This window comes from Xyrauchen texanus, chromosome 23, assembly GCF_025860055.1.
Source record: "Xyrauchen texanus isolate HMW12.3.18 chromosome 23, RBS_HiC_50CHRs, whole genome shotgun sequence".
NCBI lineage: Eukaryota > Metazoa > Chordata > Actinopteri > Cypriniformes > Catostomidae > Xyrauchen > Xyrauchen texanus.
Window position 1 is genome coordinate 39986212 of NC_068298.1, and position 23792 is coordinate 40010003.

The following is a 23792-nucleotide window of genomic DNA, read 5'->3' on the forward strand; positions in this document are numbered from 1 at the left end:
TTTTTTTATGCTGTGGATATGGAATTTACATGATTCGTGTCAGGGCATCAACACACCACTCAATGCCAGCGTCAAGCGTTGTTTGCTCTCAACATGAAAAGCTTTAGCAAAAATAGTAAGAGTAGTATGGTATACGCCATTTAAAACATGGTCAACGTCTTGTTCTGCTTTTAGCCCTCCACTGCCCGCATCAAATAATTTGTTGATGCTTCAAAAGATCAATGGCAACTGGGTCATAAATAGAGTGAAGTTTGAGTGGCACATCAGCAGACATTCCATGGGAGAACCTCAACAAGCTAGCCGGCTGTCCCTCATCAGTTTTGTGTGTTGGGCTTTTAGATCAGAGTTAATACTTGACGTGCTTCTATGTTAATTAAATCCCACCTTACAAAGGAAGCCGGGATGGACTGACCATCGGGAGCACAGGGACTTTTCCCAGTGGACCGGTTGAGGAGTGGGCCAAGCGCTGCCAAATCCTCTAAAAGCATTACGAAATGGCAACTGATAAGCCACAGCGAGACAGCAGAGCGGGACTCATTGCACAGTGCAGGATATTCAATAAACAGTATATCTAAGTAAATGTTTGCTTTGGAATTGCTTAAAAGGGATTTTTTGGTTTTTTAATCAGAGGAACTATCATTTCAACCAAACAGCCATTGTAGCCAAGATTCAATATTTTAACGACATTTTAAAAAATAATTTAAAAAAATAATAAAGGCATGTTTCCCCACAGTTTCCACTTACAGTAATGAACACAAGAGAAAATACAATTTACATTGATATGCACTTTTATACAGTACTGTGCAACATTTTTAGACACTTGTGGAAAACTGAGTGAAAAAAGTGAGAATTTCCTAAAAAATAATTTTGACATAAATCGTTTTCATTAATCAATTAAATTTTTGTCTCTTTATGTAATCTCAGACTGACTCAATGTTCAGTGGGGGACTCTGTGGGGGTCATGACATCTGTTGCAGTGCTCCCTGTTCTTCTATTCTAATCTTTTCTGTCTTATAATCTTATACTGTGCTGTGTTTGTACATGTGTATAATAACTTCTCACGGTTACTAATCTTTGGAATTGCGTGAATGCTTGAAGCTGCAGTTCTTTCATTTCACAATACATTTGAACTGCTGAAAGCACAAAAACAAAAACAGTGTACACAGAACAGATTCATCAGATCATCTTTATCCGTCTTTAATTGCAGCTTTATGCAGTTTAATAATCACACATGATCATATCACCATTTGAATGTTTTTTTTATTAATTGAACAGCCCTGAAAGATCATGAAATTAGTCTATTTATGCTCTTAATGGCTAAATAAAAATTACAATCATCTCTATAAGGTCCCATTCACAATAGTGCTTAATTTTAGATCGTCAGCAAAATCATCAAGATTATATCACGAATATATATCGAATATTCGTGATATAATCGTGATGATTTTGCTGACGATCTAAAATTAAGCACTATTGTGAATGGGACCTTATTGTAAAGTGTTACCAAGTTTTTGATTATTATTTAAAATATATTCTGTAATTATCTAAAGTCTTTAAAAAATGTGGGTGCATTTATGGTGTGAAGATATCGTTAAGTGCCTTATTGCTTTCATTAAATGGTTACCGCATATAATTTTTTTATATATATATATATATATATATATATATATATATATATAAATCAAATCATGAAATGCCATCCTCCCACTATAACATACTATATAAGTTTCATCAAGAAAGCTGTTGCTAGATACTGTAGAATGCGTCCTGTGAAGGCAACCTTGTACCGAGCATCCTGGTCATGATTATACACACCCGATCCCTTATCAGGCTAATTAAGCTTCTGAGAGGGATAAAGGCAGACGGTGGTGCGGCGAGAGAGAGATCGTTTACGGACATGTCCGTCATGTATGTTTGTCTTTTGTTTAAGTTAATCATTAAAATATTGTTTATATCGCCAGGCCGGTTCTCGCCTCCTCCTTTCCATTGAACTGCTTTACACTGGTGCTGAAATCCGGGAAGGAGGAGGGATACGCCTTAGTAGAGTTCTCGCCACTATCCACCCCAACGGAGCAGCCGCCGACCGCGAGGGGAGAAGGGGCTCCTAACCGACCGTCTGGAGCGTGAGGGCCACTGCCAGGCGGAGTCCCGTACCAGCCGCTGAAACATGGCGGGGTCTGAGACCACCGACCGCGAGCGGGGATGGGCTCGCTGCCGACCGCCTAGAGCGGGAGAACCGCTGCCAGGGGTGGGGGAGGCCCCTTCTGTTCCCCGAGAACGCGGCGGGGCGTTCCGTCCGCCAGGGGCTGGCGGACTGCCTCTGATCCGCCCAGAGAGGCATGTCTGTCGTCAGTTAGAGGGTGGAGGAGTGGCCGAGGAACAAGCTGCGGCGTATAGGAGAACTGGCGAGTAAGTGGTTTTTTTTTCTCATCGCTCTCTCACTGCAGATCCACATTGGCCTTTTCCCTCTCATTTAAATTTTACAGTGTTTTTGAGGGTGGGGCCGGGTCATGATTATACACACCCGGTCCCTCATGCTAATTATGCCTCCGAGAGGGATAAAGTGTGTTTGTTAACCATTATCATTAAATTATTGTTTATATCGCCAGAGCAGATCTCGCCGCCTCCTTTCCATTGAACTGCTTTACAGGTGGATACATTTTTCTAAATGCAGCTACCTTATTAGTGCTTGCTGATTGTTTTGGTCATATACATTTTCATGTCTCAGTAACCATTTTATGCATATTGTAAATTTTTACATATAATAGCATGCATTTCATAAATATTCCATTAAAGTCAGCTATCATGTGTTTTTGTTCATTTTTTGATTCCATGTTTTTTATTTTGAAAAGTTTAGTTCCTGATTCCCTAGTCATGTGATGACCTGTTTTCCCTCCATGTTCATGTGTCATGTTTTCATTGGTTTATTGTTTCATTAGGTTGTTATCAGTTCTAGTTGTCATTGGTTTAGTTGAATTGTCTATCTTGTTTAGTGTTCTGTTTGATCATTGGTTTATTTTCCCCCCATGTCATGTATTTAAGCCCTCATGTTTACCATTGTCCTTTGTCTAGTATTGAATGTGTATTTAACTTTGTTGTTTTGTGCCAAGTCTAGTTTTTGCTAGTTCATAGCCAAGTTTATGTTTTGTAGTCAAGTCAAGTCAAGTCAAGTTCAGTTAATGTTTTGGTTTGGTTTGGTTTCACGGTTGATATGTCACTCTTCAAGTAATAAATTGCACTTGGGTTCCTTCATCTTTACATCATTGTCCTTGCCAGCATCGTTACATCAGCAAGCTGACTGACAAACAAACAAACATTACAGTGTAAAAATTAGAGTCTGCCATTAAATATGCAAGAATCAACCTTGAGTCCTCCATGTTTCTTTTTCGTTCCACACTTGAATGGGACGTACTCATAATAAGGATTTCAGAAGTGGGAAACAGGATCATTCAAATAGCATGTGATGGCAGTGAAAATGCACCCAACCTGAGTCATGGAGCCTGGATCCACCATGACACTTTGAATGCGTTTTAAACGTATCTAGAATGGAGCTCGATTGGCTTCAAGTCAAGAAAGTATTTGTCCTGCTTCCCTCCATGAGCTCTGTTTGAGTTGGGACTGTTTTAACACTGTGTTTTGCATCACTGTATATTCTAATGTAAACAATGAATATCCCAATGCATCATTCAGAAAGCTGTTCAATACGCTCTACTTCACTCATATCTGAATGAAAATGATGCCCCTGTTTAAAGCTTCTGCTTAATACATGAGAGCATTAATGGTTATTGCATAAGCCAGGGAAACATATGTAAGAGTTTAGGGACAATAGAACTAAAGACTTTGGCCGTAATTTTCTAAAGGTTTACTTGTATAAAAATGTTTCGGTTACATATTGTATGTAACCCTGATTCCATGAATAGGGTACAGGAAGTCTTCTTATCCTGAACATAATCGTACTCACTGAGAATAAGTGATGGAATCAGCAGTCTGTCTAACAGCCTCCCCTCATAAACAGCATTTATATGTTCAGCGAGGAGCAGAACTGCACCCAACAAATGCTCATGCCTGTCCTGTTATGGGCTGTGGTCCATTCTGACGAGTGATTTAGATCTCACGGTGTTTAGTGTAAAATCTACTCTCGTGACCGAAGTGTTATTATTGTCTTGCGACTGCCCAGAACAGCTGTTATGACCATGAGTTTGAAATATCTGCTCTAATGCAAGCTTACCACGAAGCCCCTCTCACATCTGTTCTGCTGTTTAACTCACACTGGCCATGCACCGATTATTTTGAATTCTCCGCTGTAATGGGATCTCATGCATGAGTCAGAACTGTGATCGGAGGGAAGCATTCCATCTCATGAATAATGTGGAGAAATGCTCAAAATCTTGTGACGTACATGTGTACTGTCCTAACAATCATAACTCAGAGTTTACACATATTCCACATTCTTGTGATGTTGCTTCTACTTCTGTTTTTAACCTGCTCATGCTCCCCCTGCCCCACACCCGCAACCTGCACATATCCGTTAACATCTCCACACAGTTTGGGGGAGGTTTCATTACTGACCCAATACAAAAAGAGCCCACAAAGAGTCTTGAGGATCTGGTCCCTAGATATGGCTCAGGTCCCTAATTCAATTTGATGTGATTTTAAAATGGTCTTTATTTATTCATTTTTTTATTGCATAGAACAATTTGCAAAAATAATAGTGACACTTGCCTTAGCAAACGCCACTAATGAAAACTCTTCAAGTTTCTAGATTCAAAAACATTTGCTTCTTTGGGATAAACATGCAATACATCACAGTCAAAATGGCCATTTGTGTGATTGATGCACCACTTTACAGTGGTTGTCCTTTGCACGCGCTGTCTAGACTCTGCAATGCCAGTAGACGTTTCCGCTCAAAGACGGCATATTCTTTCTGAATAAACAGGGCCTTAATACAAATACATATGAAACTCACAAAAACTCCTGAGATGATCAGAGATCATTTGCAACCTTCTTATAGACAACATTATTCAAACAGTTTTCAGACAAATGAAATGGAGAAAAAGGAGTGATAACTCTTTACGTGCATGTGTTCCACGAGACAGGGTCCTGCTGCACGTCTCTGAACAAACAGTGAATCTGACACAAGCAATGATGTCTTCTCTTTGTCTGTTCTTATATAATAAAATATAATACATTTTCTTCAAGCATGTGTCTTTGTGACTAACAGCATTTCTTGTCATGTGTCACTCCGAGACGACTCACAGGACACCAAAATTACTTGTGCATGAAATACCTGCATTGGGACGAGGAGCTCACGAACTGGATTGAGCCTTGTCACATTTAAAGTTGTGGTGGGTGCTATTTCACACCCTGGCCGCACATAAAAAAAATAATGAAGGTTCATAAAATCACTCGTATACTCAATAGTTATTGGAAAATGAGGCTTAGAACTCTATGCATGTGCGTGTCTTGGAGAAGTGCTTTCATTGCACTCATGAATAGCAGAGCTCACTGCGCACACATATCAAATCAGACGCGCATCTGTGGCTTTCCTTTCATCTGTTCTTCGAAATATAATCACATGTTTCATCAAACAGGCATCTTTGTGTCTGATTTCTTGTTATATATCACTTTGAGATGTCTTACAGGTCGCCCTCCACAGTGGCTGGTACATCAGAAAAATCTGCATTTGACGGGTGTTCATTTCAAACCTTGTTCACCAGGAGTAGGCTGTATGACACATTCAGAAGAAAGTATATCAAAATTGTGTACATTGACTTCAAGCTTTGCAATCGCACCCACACTTTTTTTTTGAGAAAATTATCTCTAGAAAGTTTTAAATGATCATGTGTTTGTGAATGGTGAGATACCCTGCAAGCCACTTGTTTTTTTAATAAAGAGCCACAGGTTCGCGACCTCTGCCTTAAGGTAGTAATATGTACCTTTTAGGGACAGATAAGACACTTAGGTTTCTAATATGTACACTTTCTTGACAGTTATGGTATAAATACATTCCAATAAACACATAAAGGGTACTGTGGGTCTACCTTTGAGGGCGTAAAGGTACAATTATTGCATATTTTTTCTAACAATATAATTTATGAAATTCATGTTAATATTCAGTTCACCTTTTCACTCACATTGTAATGCTGCTGATATAATTTGTCATGAAAATGTGTATTATATTAGAAAAAAGCAAAATAGAACCAATTCACTGGTTTTTGAGTGTGCACGCGTGTGTGTGTGTGCACATGTTTGTGTGTGTGTGTGCTGATTGGAACGCGGGAAGTTTAACCAAAATAAAACAATGTCTCGTTAATTCAATTCACATTTCAGAGCAGCCATTTTCGATTATTTGTCAGGTTCAGGTGTTTTAGGGGTTAGGTTTTTTTTAAAGAATCAGCTGGGGAAAGTATCTTCCTTGAGAGTTTGTGCACCAGATTTCGAGCTGAATGCCTCCCTCCTCTCTGGCCTCTCGTGATGTTGATGCTCAAGGGACCTTCGGATGCTCGGCTCTATGAAATCAATTTCCAAGTAAGTCTTGCAGAGGAGACGAGGTCCATCTCACTTACTTCAAATTCAGCCTATAAATTAAATAAACTCATTATGTGCTTATCTAGCCAAATGCTGCTTCATCACTTCGAAGAGCATGCAGAATAATGATTAAGATTTGTACTAAAGACGTTTAAAGTCTTGAATGAGTTTTGATGAATTTTATTATTGGAAAGAGAACTAGGGGGCGGAGCCGTGGGAGGCGATGGCTTAGAAGGCTCAGAAGGCGGAGCTGAGGGAGCCACTGGAGCCTCTCCCGGCTCCGCCTCCTGAATAACGAACCACAAAGGAAAGGGAAAACAACAGTGTTTAAGTAGACAGACACGGTAATAACAAAATCACGAACAGGTGCGGACAATAACACAGTGCAGACAGTGATGAGGGCCGGGAGACATGGGAAATGTAGTTTCTTACACGGACAGTGAAACAAGGGGCGGACAACAAGGAAAACGTGACATGGAGCGTGATCAGTGACAAGTGAAACAGAAAACATGGGGCAGACAACACGGGATCGTAACAACAAGTAATTAGATCTTATCTAGTTGCTCTGATAAAAGGAATTTAAACTTGTACAGCTAAAACTAGAACAAATCAATTCAAAACATTTATTTATTTATTTATTTTGTGGAAAATGTTTATTTAATTGCATGTAAAAGTTTTCCTTAATTTAATTAAGTTCAATTAAATTTTTCCCCAAATTTTTTTTGGGAAGACAATGAAAATATGCATGTATTTTACATTGCTGTTTTTAGGAAAATAGGAATAGGAACATGATTATGCTTTATGGCTTTGAAATCAATAATGAATGAAGGGATAAGATGGAGAGATATGCGCTTTATACCTCCTCATGATTATTTATGAGAAGGCGTGGCCTTAACCTACGGAGCTTATTCAGAGTAGTGCCAATTTGAATTAATAATGGGAATAAAAATTTGGCTTACAAGCGATAGTGATATAAGTGTGTTCAGTGGATTATACAGTTACAGTTTAAATTGGTGTTGATCATTTACAGACCACCGTTACATAGATTTGATCTTGGCAAGTCTGGCAGAAGTTCCAGAACTCACATAACTCACTTAACATAACTGAACCTAAATAACGCTCCATTCACTCTCGACTACTGTTGATATAGTTCTTTCCTGGAGGACTCAAGTGCTTAATAAATGTGGGCCAGCTTGATTTTGGCACAGATGTCACTGCGACGAGACACCCACCTGTTGTCTAATTTCGTCATCTGTTATGTTTAATTAAAAAGCTATTTAATGCCAGAGGGCGATCTCACCATCAGCAGGACCTTCTGCCATGAAACACCTTCTCCTTTCCTTCCCTCTGTGAGCATGTCCCTAATGATACACCATTTGTCAAGCTCTCAGTCAGGGGGTCAACTTGTCAGATGTTTGTCAAAGACTGACACAAGATATAACCAAGTGGCTAAGAGTGGAGAAAGTCATTTCCACTTGGATGAGCTTGAAGTCCTAATCAAAATTAAGTGTGGTATTTACATTGGTTTCTTTTTTGTAGCTGCAGCTCAGTCTTAGCTTTAAAGCATATAGTGTAATTGTAATGTACACAAGGTAAAATTACTTTTTGCTTTTTTTCCACTTCCAGGAAAGTCTCGGATCATTTTTCCCATCGCAGGATGACTTTACCACGAGAAAAGGGTCGTCGTCAGGCAGTCCGCGGACCTGCGTTCATGTTCAACGCCCGTGGCAGCAGCCTTACGGCAGAAGAAGAACGCTTCCTGGATGCAGCAGAATATGGCAACATCCCAGTGGTCCGTAAAATGCTGGAAGAGTCATCCACACTCAACGTGAACAGTGTGGACTACATGGGACAGAACGGACTACAGTTGGCCGTTGGCAATGAGCACCTGGAGGTCACTGAGCTGCTCCTGCGGCGAGACAACCTGGCCCGTGTTGGGGATGCGCTCCTACTTGCTATTTCCAAAGGTTACGTGCGTATTGTAGAAGCCCTGCTGGGTCACCCGTCATTTGCGAGTGACGAGCGTCTGACTCGTAGCCCCTGTGAGTTGCAGGACGACGACTTCTATTCGTACGACGAAGACGGTACACGGTTCTCGCCTGATATCACACCAATCATCTTGGCTGCCCACTGCCAGAAGTACGAGGTGGTGCACATGTTGCTCATGAAGGGAGCCAGGATCGAACGGCCACACGACTATTTCTGCAAATGCGCAGATTGCACGGAGAAGCAAAGGAAGGACTCATTTAGCCATTCGCGGTCCAGGATAAATGCGTACCGTGGTCTGGCGAGCCCCGCATACCTCTCACTCTCTAGTGAAGACCCTGTACTGACTGCTCTTGAGCTAAGCAATGAGCTCTCCAAGCTGGCCAACATTGAGAAGGAGTTTAAGGTAGGAAGGCTGCCTCTCTTGGCAGTGGCTACCACTTTTTTTGAGTGTGCACTATGTTTTTCACTCGTTTTTTGTTCAGCATGATTCTTTTTTTAAATGTTTTTGTAAATATTTTGCTACAAAACCAGATACATACTGTATTTCATTAAACATTTTGCATAAGCGATTGGCCACGTACACACCGCAAAGAACCAAGATTTTACTTTGAACTTCAAGTGCGACCCAAAACAATACAAATCCCAAAACCCATACTGAATTGTGACATGCTCCATCAAAGTGAGTTATATGTAACAATGGGCCGTTTTTGGAAAAAAAAATATTTTGGTCCAAAAACATGATTTTTTGCTGTTTTATGTTTTCTGTTGTTTTTGATAAAACTGTTGTTTTATCTGATAGGGGATGTTGAAAGACACAATTACATTGGCTGAAATGATAATCTCTCATGTAATCGGCAAATTACATGAGAGATTGAGGAGGAAGGCGTCAACTTTCCCTTAACTATACAGTATACATTTACCTCAGGAAAGTTTTCTGATGTCCAGAATTTGTTAGCTTGATAAAATGAACTGTAGAGTAGAGAAAATTGCTAAAATGTTTGTTTTTGCTAAGTCGTTCGTTTGATTCAGAAGACAAATATATAATAACAGTATATTTTGTGAATTCATGCTAACAGAAACTAGTTCCCCGTCTGTCGCTCACTTCGGCGTTGTGTCGAAGAAGCGACACTAGGGGTCTCTCCTGAGAGCCTTTCGCATCTCTGATCTATGAGAAAAGGCCAATGAGAAATTGGCAGACAGAATTTCCATGTTCCGCCCCCGAACATACGGGTATAAAGGGAGAGAAATTTTCTTCGAGCCAACTGGTTGTGTATGCAGCGAGCTGCGAGTCATACACTGTTCCTCCTATCTCTGAATAGCGATTGCAGTGCAGCGATAGCAGTGCAGCTTTGACCCTGGGCGCTTCGACAGCGCAGTAAAAGAGTTTATTTCTCTAAAAGAGTTATTTTCTCTAAAAGAGCATATACACAGCTGGCGTTGACGCGTCTTTATAAAGATGCCCTTCCGCCCCTGTGTAGTTCCTAGATGTGGTAGTGTGCTCTCTGCTCCTGATGGCCACAGGCGCTGTCTCTTGTGTTTGGGCAGCGATCACACAGAGGCAGCATTTGTGGATGGCTCATGTTCTCACTGCGAGAACAAGACCATGGCAACGTTGCGGTCCTGGCTTTCCTTCCTCAGAAGGAACGCCATTCCAGCCGCCCCCCTCGTCGCTCCTTCTTCCTACGGGATTGAGGATGACCCGGCTGGCGATGGAGGCGATTTGGGGATGGCAGCGGGCTCGGTTTTGCCGGGTACGCCCCCCGCGAGCCACCCGCCCCCTGGCAAGCTCGTTGACTTCCGTCCGGGCTCGAGGCAACAGCGGCTTGCCTCATAGCCTATCCTCTTGAGCCCCCCGAGCTGGATGAGCCCGCTGCTGCATTGGAGAGCGGTCCTGCGTCTGACTCAGATGACTGAACTGGGCTGCCGCCTTCGGGCCAGCGCACCCAGTCTGAGGGTGATGCCCAGATGTCCGACATGCTTGCCCGGGCCGCTGTCAGCGTGGGGCTGGACTGGAACCATCCGTCCTCTTCACAGCCTTCGCGGCTGGATGATTGGTTCCTTGGGTCTGCGCGCTGCTCACAGCCGGTTCCTTTCTTCCCAGAAGTTCATGATGAGCTGACAAGTTCATGGAGGACACCCTTCTCCACCCGTCACAAAGCCTCTCGCTCATCCACACTCACTACCTTTGATGGCGGAGCGGCCCACGGGTACACGGTAGTCCCCCAGATGGACAGACCGGTTGCGATCCACCTGTGCCTCGAGAACACCACCACCTGGCGGGGTCGCCCTGTGCTCCCCTCCAAGGCCTGTAGGATGACGTCTTCATTGACCTCCAAAGCCTACAAATTTCTACTGTGTGGCGCTAAAAGCAAGTAAAATATTTTCCCGAACAGATGAAGATTTTAAGGTTAATGCTCTATCCAGTTGTGTTACATTCTCCTGACCACGGTGTTAGAGACAGTGTTACAGTAATGGATGGATGATTGCAGCGATAGCCAGATAGGTCGGAAAAAAGTATACCAGCCGAACTGAGAGAATATCAGCCACTGCATCTCGGCACACAGTCTCTTTTACTTTTCGCCTTCGGATTAGGTCATAAAGTTTCATTGCATTGTCTAGTACATCTTTTTCTTGGAGCAGCGAAGTCTCGTCCTCCCAAGCTGTGACGATACATTTTTGTTTTGGGTTTGGGTCAGTGACTTTTTTATTCATACAGAGCTCATTTTATATCATCGGTGTCACTATGCCTCTCAGTTTATCCGGAGGTGTGTCATCCGCGCCTTGGGCTAGGTTTCCCCTTTAGCCTGTATCTATAGTGTATTACTATCTGTTGAATTAAACAAGCTGTTGGATTCGAGCTGCTGTGTTTGCATTTATCGCAAATGTTTCCCGCTATTTTGTGTGTTATTTTTCTCTCTCTTTATGCCTGTTGGTCCTATCCGTGGGTGTGATTGAGCCAATTATGTGATACTATCACTCTGGTATCCTTTCTCCACAGATCCTCATGGTTCATCAGGAGGTTGTGACTCATTTGCATATTCCCCTAAATTGTAAACTCTGTCCTAATAAGCTCTTTCCTGATGATTGGCATGATCGTTTCCCATCATGCCTGGGACTTGCATGAAGCGCTTATGGATACGTGCCCACACAGTAGCTTGCTGCCTTTGTCTGAGAGACCACAACCGGAAAGATAATCTTGAGAGCCGTAACTGGCTTCAAAGCAGAGATCTCTAAAGCACTGTGTCTATGCAGCTGCTGGCATACCTCCAGCTAAGAATAGATCATTCTAAAGGCAGAGCATCTGTTGTCAAAAAAGGTTTCTGGCCTTTCCTCAGGTATGCTGAAGATGAAACAACTCTTGCAGTTCTGTCAACCAGCAAGCCTGGTCTCTACAGCCACTGAGAATGCTATCACGTTTATCGAAGGAAAAGGATACCGCCCCTCCTTATACTCCTCATAGCTCCCACCTAGACACTATGTCCATGTGTGCTTCTGATACACAATTTCAGCAGCACCCTGCTTCTGAAACTGCCGAGTTTGATGATTCGCAGGACGTGCCATCTGGATCCGACTTGGGTGGCTCTGGAGGTTCATGCCATTCTTCAGGTACTGCTCCACCTCCAGTGGGTGACACATTGACAGTGCTTGAGATGGCAGTGGCTCATCTCTAACTTGATTAGCACCCTGCCCATCCTATTCAGTGAAATGTGTTCTTTCGCAAATCTCAACCTACAGATAATTTTACTATGCTTGCAAGTAAAGACTTTATGGCAGAATTTTGTAGTGCTCTGAAAGGATCAGGAACGGCCAAGAGGTGATCCAAAACTGCACGTACCTTAGCTTCTATGGCCAAGGAGGAGTCCATTGGCGTGTGAAATATGCCAGAAGTTGAACAGCTGGTCGCCGCCTTTGTGGTGTCCCAGGATGAAGCATTGTGAGGGAACGCCCGATGCCCTAGTGCCCAGTGTGGCCACCTGGATTCTTTTCTCAAGAAAGCATACAAGCCTGTTGCCTATATCACTTGTGCTGAAAACACTATTTGCCAACTGATTTTTGTGGCCAACAGCTCTTTAGAGTCTGTTGATGTGGATCACTCTGTTCCACAGTTCTTGCAAATAGCCTTGCTGGCCATGGGTCACGTTACACAGGAATTGAGCTCTCTCACTGCGACACTTCTAACAGCACGCCAGAAGGTATGGCTTATATCCAGAAGTGATTTCATGGCTCTAATGATATCCAAGTGCGTCATACCCAGGGTAGCCCCACTTCCCATCACATCAACCATCTGGAGATGTGGGCAGTTTTTCATCATCATTGAAGGCTGTACCTTCAATGATGATGTATAAAGTGCCGGGGTTAGCCAATCGGGCCACAGATGCTCAGTTCAGGAACTGGTTACATCCAGGGGAATGCAGGCTTTACCCGTATGTAGCCCAGGGACATATTTTCCTCGGAGGACAGAACCAATTGCCCACTGTGGTTTGCCCAGATTGAGATGTCCAGTCCATTGGGACAGGACACACTGTTGCACAGCTGGCCGGATTGTCTCCTGTATGCCTTTCGCCCAATTCCTCTAGATCTTGACCCTGTGCATTGCACAGTTACAGCAGTTAGTTTCCTACAAGGTAATTTGGAAAGTGGTTGGGCGTCTTCCACCCTGAAGGTTTATGTGACAGCCTTTTTGGTGCACCACTCACCCATTCAGGGCTCATCTCTGGGTTCCCACAGTTTGATTTGCAGCTTTCTTAAGGGTGAAAGACATCTTAATCCTGCTTGCACTCCCCATTCCCCATTGTGGGACTTACCTTTGGTGTTGGAATCTCTTTTTCTACCTCATTTGAGCCATTGGAGAATGCAGACCTTAAGTGGAAGTCTTTGAAAGCAGCCTTCCTTCTGACCGTTCCTGCCACTAAGAGGGTTAGCTAGCTTCATGCATTGCCCATGAGTCAGTCCTGCATGAAATGGAAACCAGAAGGCGCTGGTGTTACCCTCTAGCCCAACTCGAACTTCCTTCCTAAGATGCTCCTGCATCAGTTCATTAATCAGTCCATTGAGCTGTGTTCTTTCCAACCAACAGTGCTTGAATCCAGTGATGATGGATGTTTTCTTTCCTTGTGCCCCTTGCAGGCTTTGAGATGTTATGTAGAGGCTATTGTGCAGTGAGACTATCTGATCAGTTGTTTTAGTGTTTTGGTGGTGTTAAGAAGGGTGCCCCTGTATCCAAACAGAAGCTGTCAGGGTGGGTTGTTGAGGTCATCACCATGGCATACAAGAAGGCTCAACGATGCTTTCCTGAGACAGTCACTTACCATTCCACCAGGGCAGACTCCTCTTCTTGGGCTGCCTTCAGGGGTGCTTCCCTCGTGGACATCTGTGCTGTGGCCACCTGGTCCTCCCCATGCACTTTTGCAAGATTCTACAATGTCAGTGTTGCCATGATGTGAGCTCTTCGGTGATGACCCCTGTTGTCTGGTGAATCATTCCTCATGATCTTGTTTGTATTGGTCATCCATGACTGTAACACCATCTTTGGCAGTCAGGAGGAATGAAACAGAACACTGGTTACGGATGTAACCGTGGTTCTGTAAATTCCGGAATTCCTGGTCACTCAGAATGTGCTACAATGATCTGAGGCTGGGTGCAGAGCTGCAGTGGCTTATTTTCCCTCAGCTCGGTTTACGTCACTACATAAATTTGTTGGTATACTTTTTTCAACCTATCTGGCTGGCGCTGTGATCATCCATCCATTACTGTAACACTGTCTCTGGCAGGTCATCTGGAATTTACAGAACCACGGTTATATACGTAACCAGCATTTTTAATCAACAAAACCGACCTCCTTACCCTAATCCTTAACTTTGAAAACCTTTAAATTTGTGTTTATGAACTGATAATCTGGCATTTTACTCGTGATTTGTGTGAAAGTGAATAAAAGTCATTGTTGTTGTAGCGCCTCTAATATTAATTTCACCAGTAAACTGCAGCTATACCTACAACAAGCCATTCTGCAAAAATTAAGGTCCAGAAACATGATTCCATGAGAACTTTTTATATTCCTATCCTAACTATGCTCATTTTATGGTTAATTGCAATGTTTTATTTGCATTTTCTTTTCCTGCTGTGTTTGCAGAATAAAGGAGTCCAGAACCCATGATGGTTGAAAGCAATGTTTTGCTGTCTCACAGCTGTAAACAAGAAACGTCTATTCCAGCCGTTTAACCCATTTGGTGTAAGCTATTTTGGTCCCAAGTAAAAGTAGCCACTAGAGACAAATTAATGTCTGTCAATTTTTGCTAACAAAAGGACAAAGGTCTCAGACAGTAGCAGTTTTAACCTCCACGCAATTGCGTGGCATCCCGGACGTCAGAGGCCCCCCAGCCCGAGTAGGAAAGCTCTGCAAAAACCGCTTGAGGGGTGACATGTTGTGGCTACACACATGAATACGCTGTTTTCTGCAGTCTCAGAGCGGTTCACGAAGCCGCCAGGTTTGTGTCAGTAGAACTTTGGGTTCGGATTTGTAATTTATGACTTGTTTCACCCACACATGCTCACTCACATAGATACGCGCAAACGCAAAACGGACGCATGCTTCTGTTCTGTTTTTCCATTGCTTTTCTAGCTAAACAAGTGCTATAAAAACATCCTTGACTGCTGTACCACGTCTCGCTGTTTCTTCAGTGTCTCACGCAGGACCAGCACATTTTTAGACACTGTGTCAAGTTCAAAAAGCTTTTTAAAACACATGTTTCAAAAACGCATGTCGAGACACCTGCGTTCTGTTTCAGTCATTGGACTGCGTCCACACTGTTTTTAGTGCAGATGTCACAAAAATGTAACGTTCTGAACAAGTTCAGGCTGCAAAGAGGTGACTGTTCAAATTTTTTAACATTATTGCAGATTATTCTGCACTAAGCAAAGTTTCAGCACTTGATAAACAGCAATGTTTTTTTGTTTTTTTTTCTTATGCTCTAGTGTGCCGAGGGGCCACTGTGGCTTGTATGTTTAATATGTAAATGTAAAATACAGCCTTTTGCAACATGATGAACAATACACTGCATTAGAATATAAGCTCCAGGTCAAAGTAAATAAGACAGAACTACATTACTATTGTATACAACAAATCCTCAAATAATAATAATAAAACTGTATAATATTATAATGACAAATTGGATGACAATAAATAATTGTTGGGTTATAATATTATTATATACTGTAACAACTGAATTTCAAAATGTTACTAGGTGAAGTAGTAGGTTTTGCACACCCTGTTCACACAAACACACACACTCACATACACACGCACGCACGCACGCACACGCACACACACAAAGTATTTTGTAAACATATATGTAGGTAGGTACTGCTTTTTTATCACTATATTGTGGAAAAACTGGAAAGCATGCATTAAATATCTTTAACTAGATTTTTATTTCACTAAACATTTTGAATGTACTTGGCTACAATGGTCTATAGGAAGAATTTAAAATTATGATTTAAACTATTTTGACATTTCTTTTAGCAAAATTGTTCGAAATGTAGCCCCAGGTTGGTTGATTGCTTGGGGCCTCAGAAATCATAAACTTGCTCCTGGTCTCAGACATGCTAGAATGCGGTTGTCATTCTTGTAAATAACCTAATTTTGTGTGTATAGAACACGACAAAGCACTCAGAAGGCGAGTGTCAACAAATTAGCTACAGTGTGTACATGGCCAATGATATTTGGGAGCTGCACTTTGTCTTGTGTCAAACTTCTGTTAATTCCATCACCATTCCAGACTCTTGTCAGAATTTCAGACTCAGTTCCACTTATGTTTACTTTTCTTATCTTGACACTTATCTTCATTTTAACAACATTTTTAACTTCTGTTGCATGTTTGTCTGTATGTGCTGCTGTCGTTGACAGGAAAAAAAGAACCGTAATAAAGAGACATCGCAGCACAATGGCTTCTTTCTGGTAAATATGTTTGACTAAATCATTTCACTAACTCCCACTAACGATTTCTTATTGGTATGCTTGCCTTCAGCTCTTCAGTCAAGGATAAACTGTCTGTCAACCTGTTCCTTAACCAGCCTAAAATGGTCTTAGCTGATCTTCCAGTTTGGTAAGCTTGATCTGTTTGGTTGGTTTTAGAGGGGTTTTGGGCACTTGTGAGCTGAAGAACAGATTGGCCAGGCTGACGGATCAGCTAGACAAGCTTAAATCAGTTAACACATCAACCCAGTTTAGGCTTCATTGAGCTGTTTTATTCAGCTGGTTTATGATGCATCAATGAATGAATCTCACAAAACTTGTCAAGAATGTCACGATTCACTGTTGTCTGCCCTGTCCCGTCCTGTGGCCGCCTCCCAGGCCTCCTGACCCAGTCCCCGTCCTGTGGTCACCTCCCAGGCCTCCTGACCCAGTCCCCATCCTGTGGTCTCCTCCCAGGCCTCCTGACCCAGTCCCCGTCCTGTGGTCGCCTCCCAGGCCTCCTGACCCAGTCCATGGGGAACAGATGACAGAGGCAAAACACAGGGCAGACAACAGTGAATCGTGACAAAAACATGTCCTATCATATTAAGGGTGATATTTCACACCGAATTCAAAAGAAAGGAATAAGGATTTATATTTTGCTCAAAGAGAAAATACTTCTATAATCCTATTTTTCATGACAATTAATCACATTTCACTTCAAAAATTCCCATTGACATGACATTATGGTAGTATTTGTTTAACTGGCTTTCATTAATGCTTATTTAACTAAAAACATTGTATTCCAGTAATACAATATTATTATATTAATAATATACATATAATATATATGTATTTTGCAATACAGTAAAACATATTATACAATATTACAGGATCCAGTGAGAATCACTATTTAGTAAGAATAATAGGAAATACACATACAACTCAAAAGTGAAACATCCAAAAACAATAGAGTAATGAGAAAAGTGATTAATTATGTCAAACTAAGTGAAATTTCACCATGTTTTTGTGAGATTTATTCAAATATTTCATCTGTTTCTTAATGTTCAGTTCTAGATTCAGAAAATATATTTCTGTTGTTCCTTATAATACATTTCACAAGCAGCTGTTGTACTCATCAAACATGGATCCATCCCATGACCCACTTTGATAACATCATGATGTCTCATAGAACATATGGTCAGTAATATTGTTTTTCCCATGCTGATAATAGAGGGTTTGTTCTCATCATGGTGGTCTGATATAATGAACCCTACAGTGAACAATGACACAGGCAGCATGCCACTTTTGGACTAGAAGCTCAGCAGCAGTGCATGCTGGGAGATCAGGCCGATATGTTTACATGATATCTGTAAAGTAGGCCCTGCATTGAATTGCACACTGTTAGATTATACTTATGCCATACTCTCAATAATGTTTCTAAATGTGATGTGTGTAATTTGTTCCATGTTATAGGAATAGTTCAACCAAAACTGAAAATGCTGTCATTATTTATGTTTAAATGATTTTAATACAATAGCAGTTCATAGCGACTCACTTTAAAGCATAAAAAAGCACCTAAAATGGCAAATTCACTGAACAATTGTGCAACTTTTGCATGTGATTCTTCCAGACTCTTCTCACAGTGAATTCGGAAACAGTAGGTTGACTTTTCTTCAGCTGAAATCGGTCTGTGCTTACCAAATTTGAAACACTGCTCCCAGTGGCCAAAGCAGTTACTCACGTGTAAGCTCAGGGTTTATTATCCAGGGAGGGGTGCCAGAAGTGAGTTGTTTTCAGCTGTACAGGATGTAATACAATGAAGAGGAACGCATATTTTATATCTGTACTCCCAACCCAAACCTAAACCTAAACCATCAGTGTAGTAAAACTTTAATGTTAGAGGGATAAATGCAAACTCTGAATCACGCTCATGACTGATTATGCAAAGGCGATTTTTTAATAGTTTCAAGGCAAGATCCGAACCCTGTTCTCCCACCCTGTTGATGCAACATGCATCCGTTCATGCCACAGGGAAAGTTAAACTATAAAGCTGATACAATAATGTGAGATGGCGCTTGTCAATGAGTCAATGGGCAAACAATCCAACGTAAAGCCTTTTATTTTTCAGGCCAGGGAGCCCTCCAGACTCCGCAGTACCTCAAGCTTAAACGGCTGATCCACACATCGGTCTGTAAAGCAAAAGGGAGAGTAAAATCAGGAGCATGGTCTGGGGCTGGGGCTCCCTTTTTAGTGAGAACAGTCAGCGGACTGGTGACATACGAATCATTAGGCACAAACCTTCTATAATAGCCAGCCAGCCCCAGGAACTGTCTCACCTCCTCTTTAGTCTTGGGCAGGCCCCAGTCACTGCGGTTTTATCAATATGAGGATGCACATGCCCGTGAACCAAGTGGATCCCCAGATATCATACCTCCACCCATCCAATTGCGCACTTCTTGGGGATTGCCGTGATTCCTATCGCAGCGACCTCAGAACCACCCTCAGATGCTGCATGTGCCGCTGCCAATCATTACGGTGTATAATGATGTCATCCAGATTGGCAGCAGCGTTCGCAAAGTGTGGTCTGAGGACTCGGTCCATAAGGCACAGAAACGTAACCCAGGGCCACAAACAAACCGAACGTAAGGGATATGAATTGGTGTAAACCAAACGGTGTAGAGAAGGCCATTTTCTCATGGGACATTAGTGTCAAATAAAAGCAAGCTGCACCTAACCGATCAAGCAGTTCGTCAATATGAGGCATTGGATGTGCGTCAAATTTAGACACCAAGTTGACCTTTCTATAATTCGCAAAGAACCGGACCGAGCTGCCGCTCTTTGGAACCAGCACCACCTGGCTGGCACATTCACTGTGGGATTTTTCTTTAAACCCCATATTGAGCATATTCTTTCATTCTTCCTGAACCACTTATTTTTGTGCTCAGGTAATCGGTAGGGACGACTGCATACATTACCCCTGAGATTGTTTCGATATGGTGTTATTACAAGCATATTACAGGTTATTTACATGCATGAAAATGTTTTGCACTTTCATTACACTTACAGTGTACTTACCCAAGAAAGTACTGAGTAATATTAGGTAACTACATGTACTTAAATGGTCTAAGGTTAGGGTTGGGGTTAGGTTTTGGGATTGTTCCTAGCAGAGGTGTATAGTAACAAAATACAAATACATTGTTACTGTATTAAATACAGTGTTCAATATTTGTTCTTTACTTGAATATAAAATTTCTTTTGACTTTTACTTTTACTCTGATAAATTTCCTTTACATTTAACCAAGGTGCGATTTGTATGAATAATTACCAGTGCTCATGAAAATTCAATATTGAATAAACAATATTTATTTTATAAACTAGAGTGTTCTAAAGGTTGCTGAAGAGTTTTCTTTGCATTTTAGCACATTGATGCTACAGTTTGTGGTTACTAGGGTGTTCTGGATGGTAGCTGGGTCATGCTATGCAGTTGTCAAGGTGATCTGATGTGTGTGTGTTACGATTCCTGGTTGTCTGCCTATTTCTCGTGTCACCTCTCATGAACTACAATTCCCACAATTCCCGGCCCTCATCACTGCCAGCTTTCAATTATTGTTCTCACCTGTTTGTCATTTGATCTTCATTACCCCTCTGAATTTAAACCCTGGTTGTTTGTTCAGTCTCTGTCGATCATTGTTTGTAGTTGTCTGGATGTTAATGTTTTGCCCTGCTCACTTGTACCCTTTGAATGTTTTCGTGTTTTTGTTTCAGTTTTCCCATCGTGGATGTTTCCTTTGTTTCCTTTGTCTTGTTTTCACTTTTGATTAATAAAACCCGCGTTTAGATCCTCACTCCTCGTCTGCCTCCTCCTACTAACGTTACAGTGTGTTTTAGTGCATTGCTACAGTATATTGTTGGCATATTGTTACTATGCTTTTGCTAAGTTGTTTTCTGTGTTTGTAGCACATTGACCTGCAGTTGTTAGCGTGTCTAGGTGGTTGTCAGGTTGTTGCTATGCTGTTGTTAAGATGTTTTAACTGTGTTTCATTGCTATCCAGTTTCCAGTTCCAGTTTCTTTATGCATTAAAGAGCTTGCATAAACGTGTACGAGATCTTTATGGATCGTCTTCAGCGTGTCCTTGTGTGCACTTACAGTAGATTCAATTTGAGCTGTACCTGGTGTGCCATTTTTCCAAGCTTCTTTGTCTTTTGTGAAATTTTTCCGGTTTATTAATTTATGATGTAGTGATGATATATGAAACTCACAAGTGCTCACAGCAGATGCATTTGTGCGACCAACAACTATGTGTCTCGCCTGACCACATATGATTGGATCACCCAAGATACATCTTAACCCTTGTGCGTCAATAAAATGTTTTTTTATTAATATTAATATAATTTTCCACTTTCACTGTCTTAGTTTTTTTAACCAACATCAGTCCTGATCATAACTTACTTACCAAATATTCATTCATTTTCAGGATATTAACCTTTTAAATGCCAGTTTGTTTACATAATTCCAAATAACACACACACACACACACACACAAACACACACATTTCTCAATACACACAAACTAAACACACTCTGACATCCATACCAACACACCCACACAATTTTAGCTGCATCATTTATTCAATTGGCCTGCAGTGCTCTATATTACATCCAACAGAAAATAGGAAAAAAGCTTGTATTTGCTCCATAGGCTAAACATGAGAAAAAGGGTGAAAATATATATTTAAAAAAACAAATTTAAGCCAGGGCTCTGGAATGAAAGCATAAAACTATAGAATTCATGATGTTATGCTTTAATGGCACTGGGATAAAATGTTGCAGTTTCAATGGGGAAATTTTTGTGGACCTGAAGGTCCTGAGTGTAACTAGTTTGAGTACACAGTTTATTATAGATGTATTATAGGAACTGATGTTGAAATATCAAAATTCCCCCAAAAATACACACCTTTTGCAAAAATTTTGCCGTTGGTATTAACACAGCCAAAATGATTTTGTGGCCACATATACTGATGAGAAATGTTATTTTGTTGCACAAGCCTGTCATCTCATATAAATTAAATAAATAAGTCATATTTTTTGAAAGTTTTATGCTTCATCAATAGGACAAAAATGCATTCAATCTAAACTGTGAAATCACCAGTTTGCTTGATTCTTGCCATGCTTCTTAAATTGACATACATCTCAGAAAATCATCACTCCAAGAAAATCTCACTGGATTTATGACTTGTGGTGGGGTTCATGTTCACTATTCTCATAAATCTGATCATTCTGACATGACTTGAATGCTTTATTAAAGGGATAGTTCAATCAAAAATTATCTTATCATTTTCTACCCACATCCCAACCCAGATATGTATAATTTTATTTGTTCTGCAGAACACACACAATGTTTTTTTGGAAGAAAATCTATTCTCTGATTTCAATGTAAGTGAATGGTGACCAGAAGAATGGCCAGACATTTGAAGCTCAGAAAAGCAAATTAAGGTTGCAGAAAATGAATCCATAAGTCTCCAGTGGTTCAATCAATGTCTTCTGAAGTGATCCAATTGGCTTTGGGTGAGAAACAGACCAAAAAATAACTCCTTATCCACTATAAATCTTGGCAGCAGTCTCTTTGGCGATCGTGATTTCAAGCTCGATTACACTTCCTATAGTGGCACATACGTCACGCACTAGGAAGTGTAATCGAGCTAGAAATCATGATCGTGCCTAATTGGTTGGTCTGTATGGGGATAAAAGTTGTACATTTACATTTAGCCATATGATTATTACAAGTTGTCATGATACTATGTATTAAAAATAATCTTTAAAATATTCTTCAAAATATACAATACATTTCTGATTATCTTACACATAATAAACTAACACTTAAATGCATTTTGCTTTAAAGCTGTTTAGATATCTTTATAGGAAAACAACACACATTTATTTATTTTAATATACACATTTCAGTTTCATAATAAAATTCCATCTAATTGAATTGAGTAATCTTTAGTAAAATATTATAAAATAAAAAACAAAACATCTTACATTTTATACATTTAATTTAGTTAAACATTACACATTTCAATTTGATGAAATTTTGTTTTGAAATTAAAAATGTTAAATCATAAAAATAGACAAATATTTGAGTGAAGATAAAAATAATTGTTAAGCAGTTAATTAAAAAAATATTATTATTAGTAGTAGTAGTATTATTAGTATTATTATTAGTAGTCGTAGTATAATTAGTATTATTATTAATATTATTAGTAGTAGTAGTAGTAATAGTAGTATTATTAGTAGTAGTAGTAGTAGAAGTATTATTACTATTAGTATTAGTATTATTAGTAGCAGTATTATTATTATTATTATATCGTGACTGAGTGTTTTTTTATTTTTCTCCTCCATGCTTGGAGTCTGATTTCTTGTTGATGCCCTTTAGTCAGATGTTGCAAAGCTTATCTGAATCTGATAGACTTGACTGAACGTTTTGGGAATACACTTGTTAACTGTGAGATCTCATTTTGCAGTTTCTAAACAAACTTGTGCCTAACTCTCTGTCTTTGCAGAATGACTACAGGAAGTTGTCTATGCAGTGTAAGGACTTTGTGGTTGGCGTTCTGGATCTGTGCAGGGACACTGAGGAGGTGGAGGCCATTCTGAATGGAGATATCTCAGCAGAGCTTGAGGAAGGGCAGCATCATCGCTCCCTGCTCAGCAGAGTAAAACTGGCCATTAAATATGAGGTTAAGAAGGCAAGTGTCAATCTAGTCCTGCCACACTTGATTAAGAATAGGATTACTGTGCAGCAATACTGTTATTGTATACTCACTTTTTCATGCTTTCATGCTGTCAACACGTCACTCTTCTCTTTATTACACACTACTGACCACAATATGCTTCAAAGGGCTGACCTTAAAGAGCCCATATCATGCTCACTTACAGGTTCATGGTTTTATTTGGGGGGTCTACTAGAATAGGTTTACATGCTTTAATGTTCATAAAACAATCATTTTTCTCATACTGTACATTGCTGCAGCACCTCTTTTTGCCCTCTGTCTGAAATGGTCTGTTGTAGATCTGTCTCTTTAAAGCCCCCCTTTCCAAAATGCCCAGTCTGCTCTGATTGGTCAGCAGGTGTTTTCTGTGGGAGAGAGTAACTCCCTTTGGCATGGACTTTGTGCTTTGTAACTTTCCAGACCTTTTACATGCACAACAGCTATATTACACTCTAAAGGAAAGGTAAAATCCCAAAAAGCATAATAGGGCCTCTTTAATTTGTATATCTAAAATTAAAATGTAGTCTGTGTTTATGAAAGGCTCATCTCC

General features: G+C 40.7%; 1 protein-coding gene across 1 annotated transcript in view; it reads left to right on the forward strand.

Moving 5' to 3' along the window:
- trpc3 (transient receptor potential cation channel, subfamily C, member 3) overlaps positions 1–23792 on the forward strand; it is an 80513-nt gene that overhangs the window by 1199 nt on the left and 55522 nt on the right. The window contains 3 exon segments of the mRNA XM_052154516.1: positions 8155–8920; positions 16421–16471; positions 23033–23218. Of these exon segments, the coding sequence (XP_052010476.1) occupies positions 8155–8920; positions 16421–16471; positions 23033–23218 (1003 nt within the window).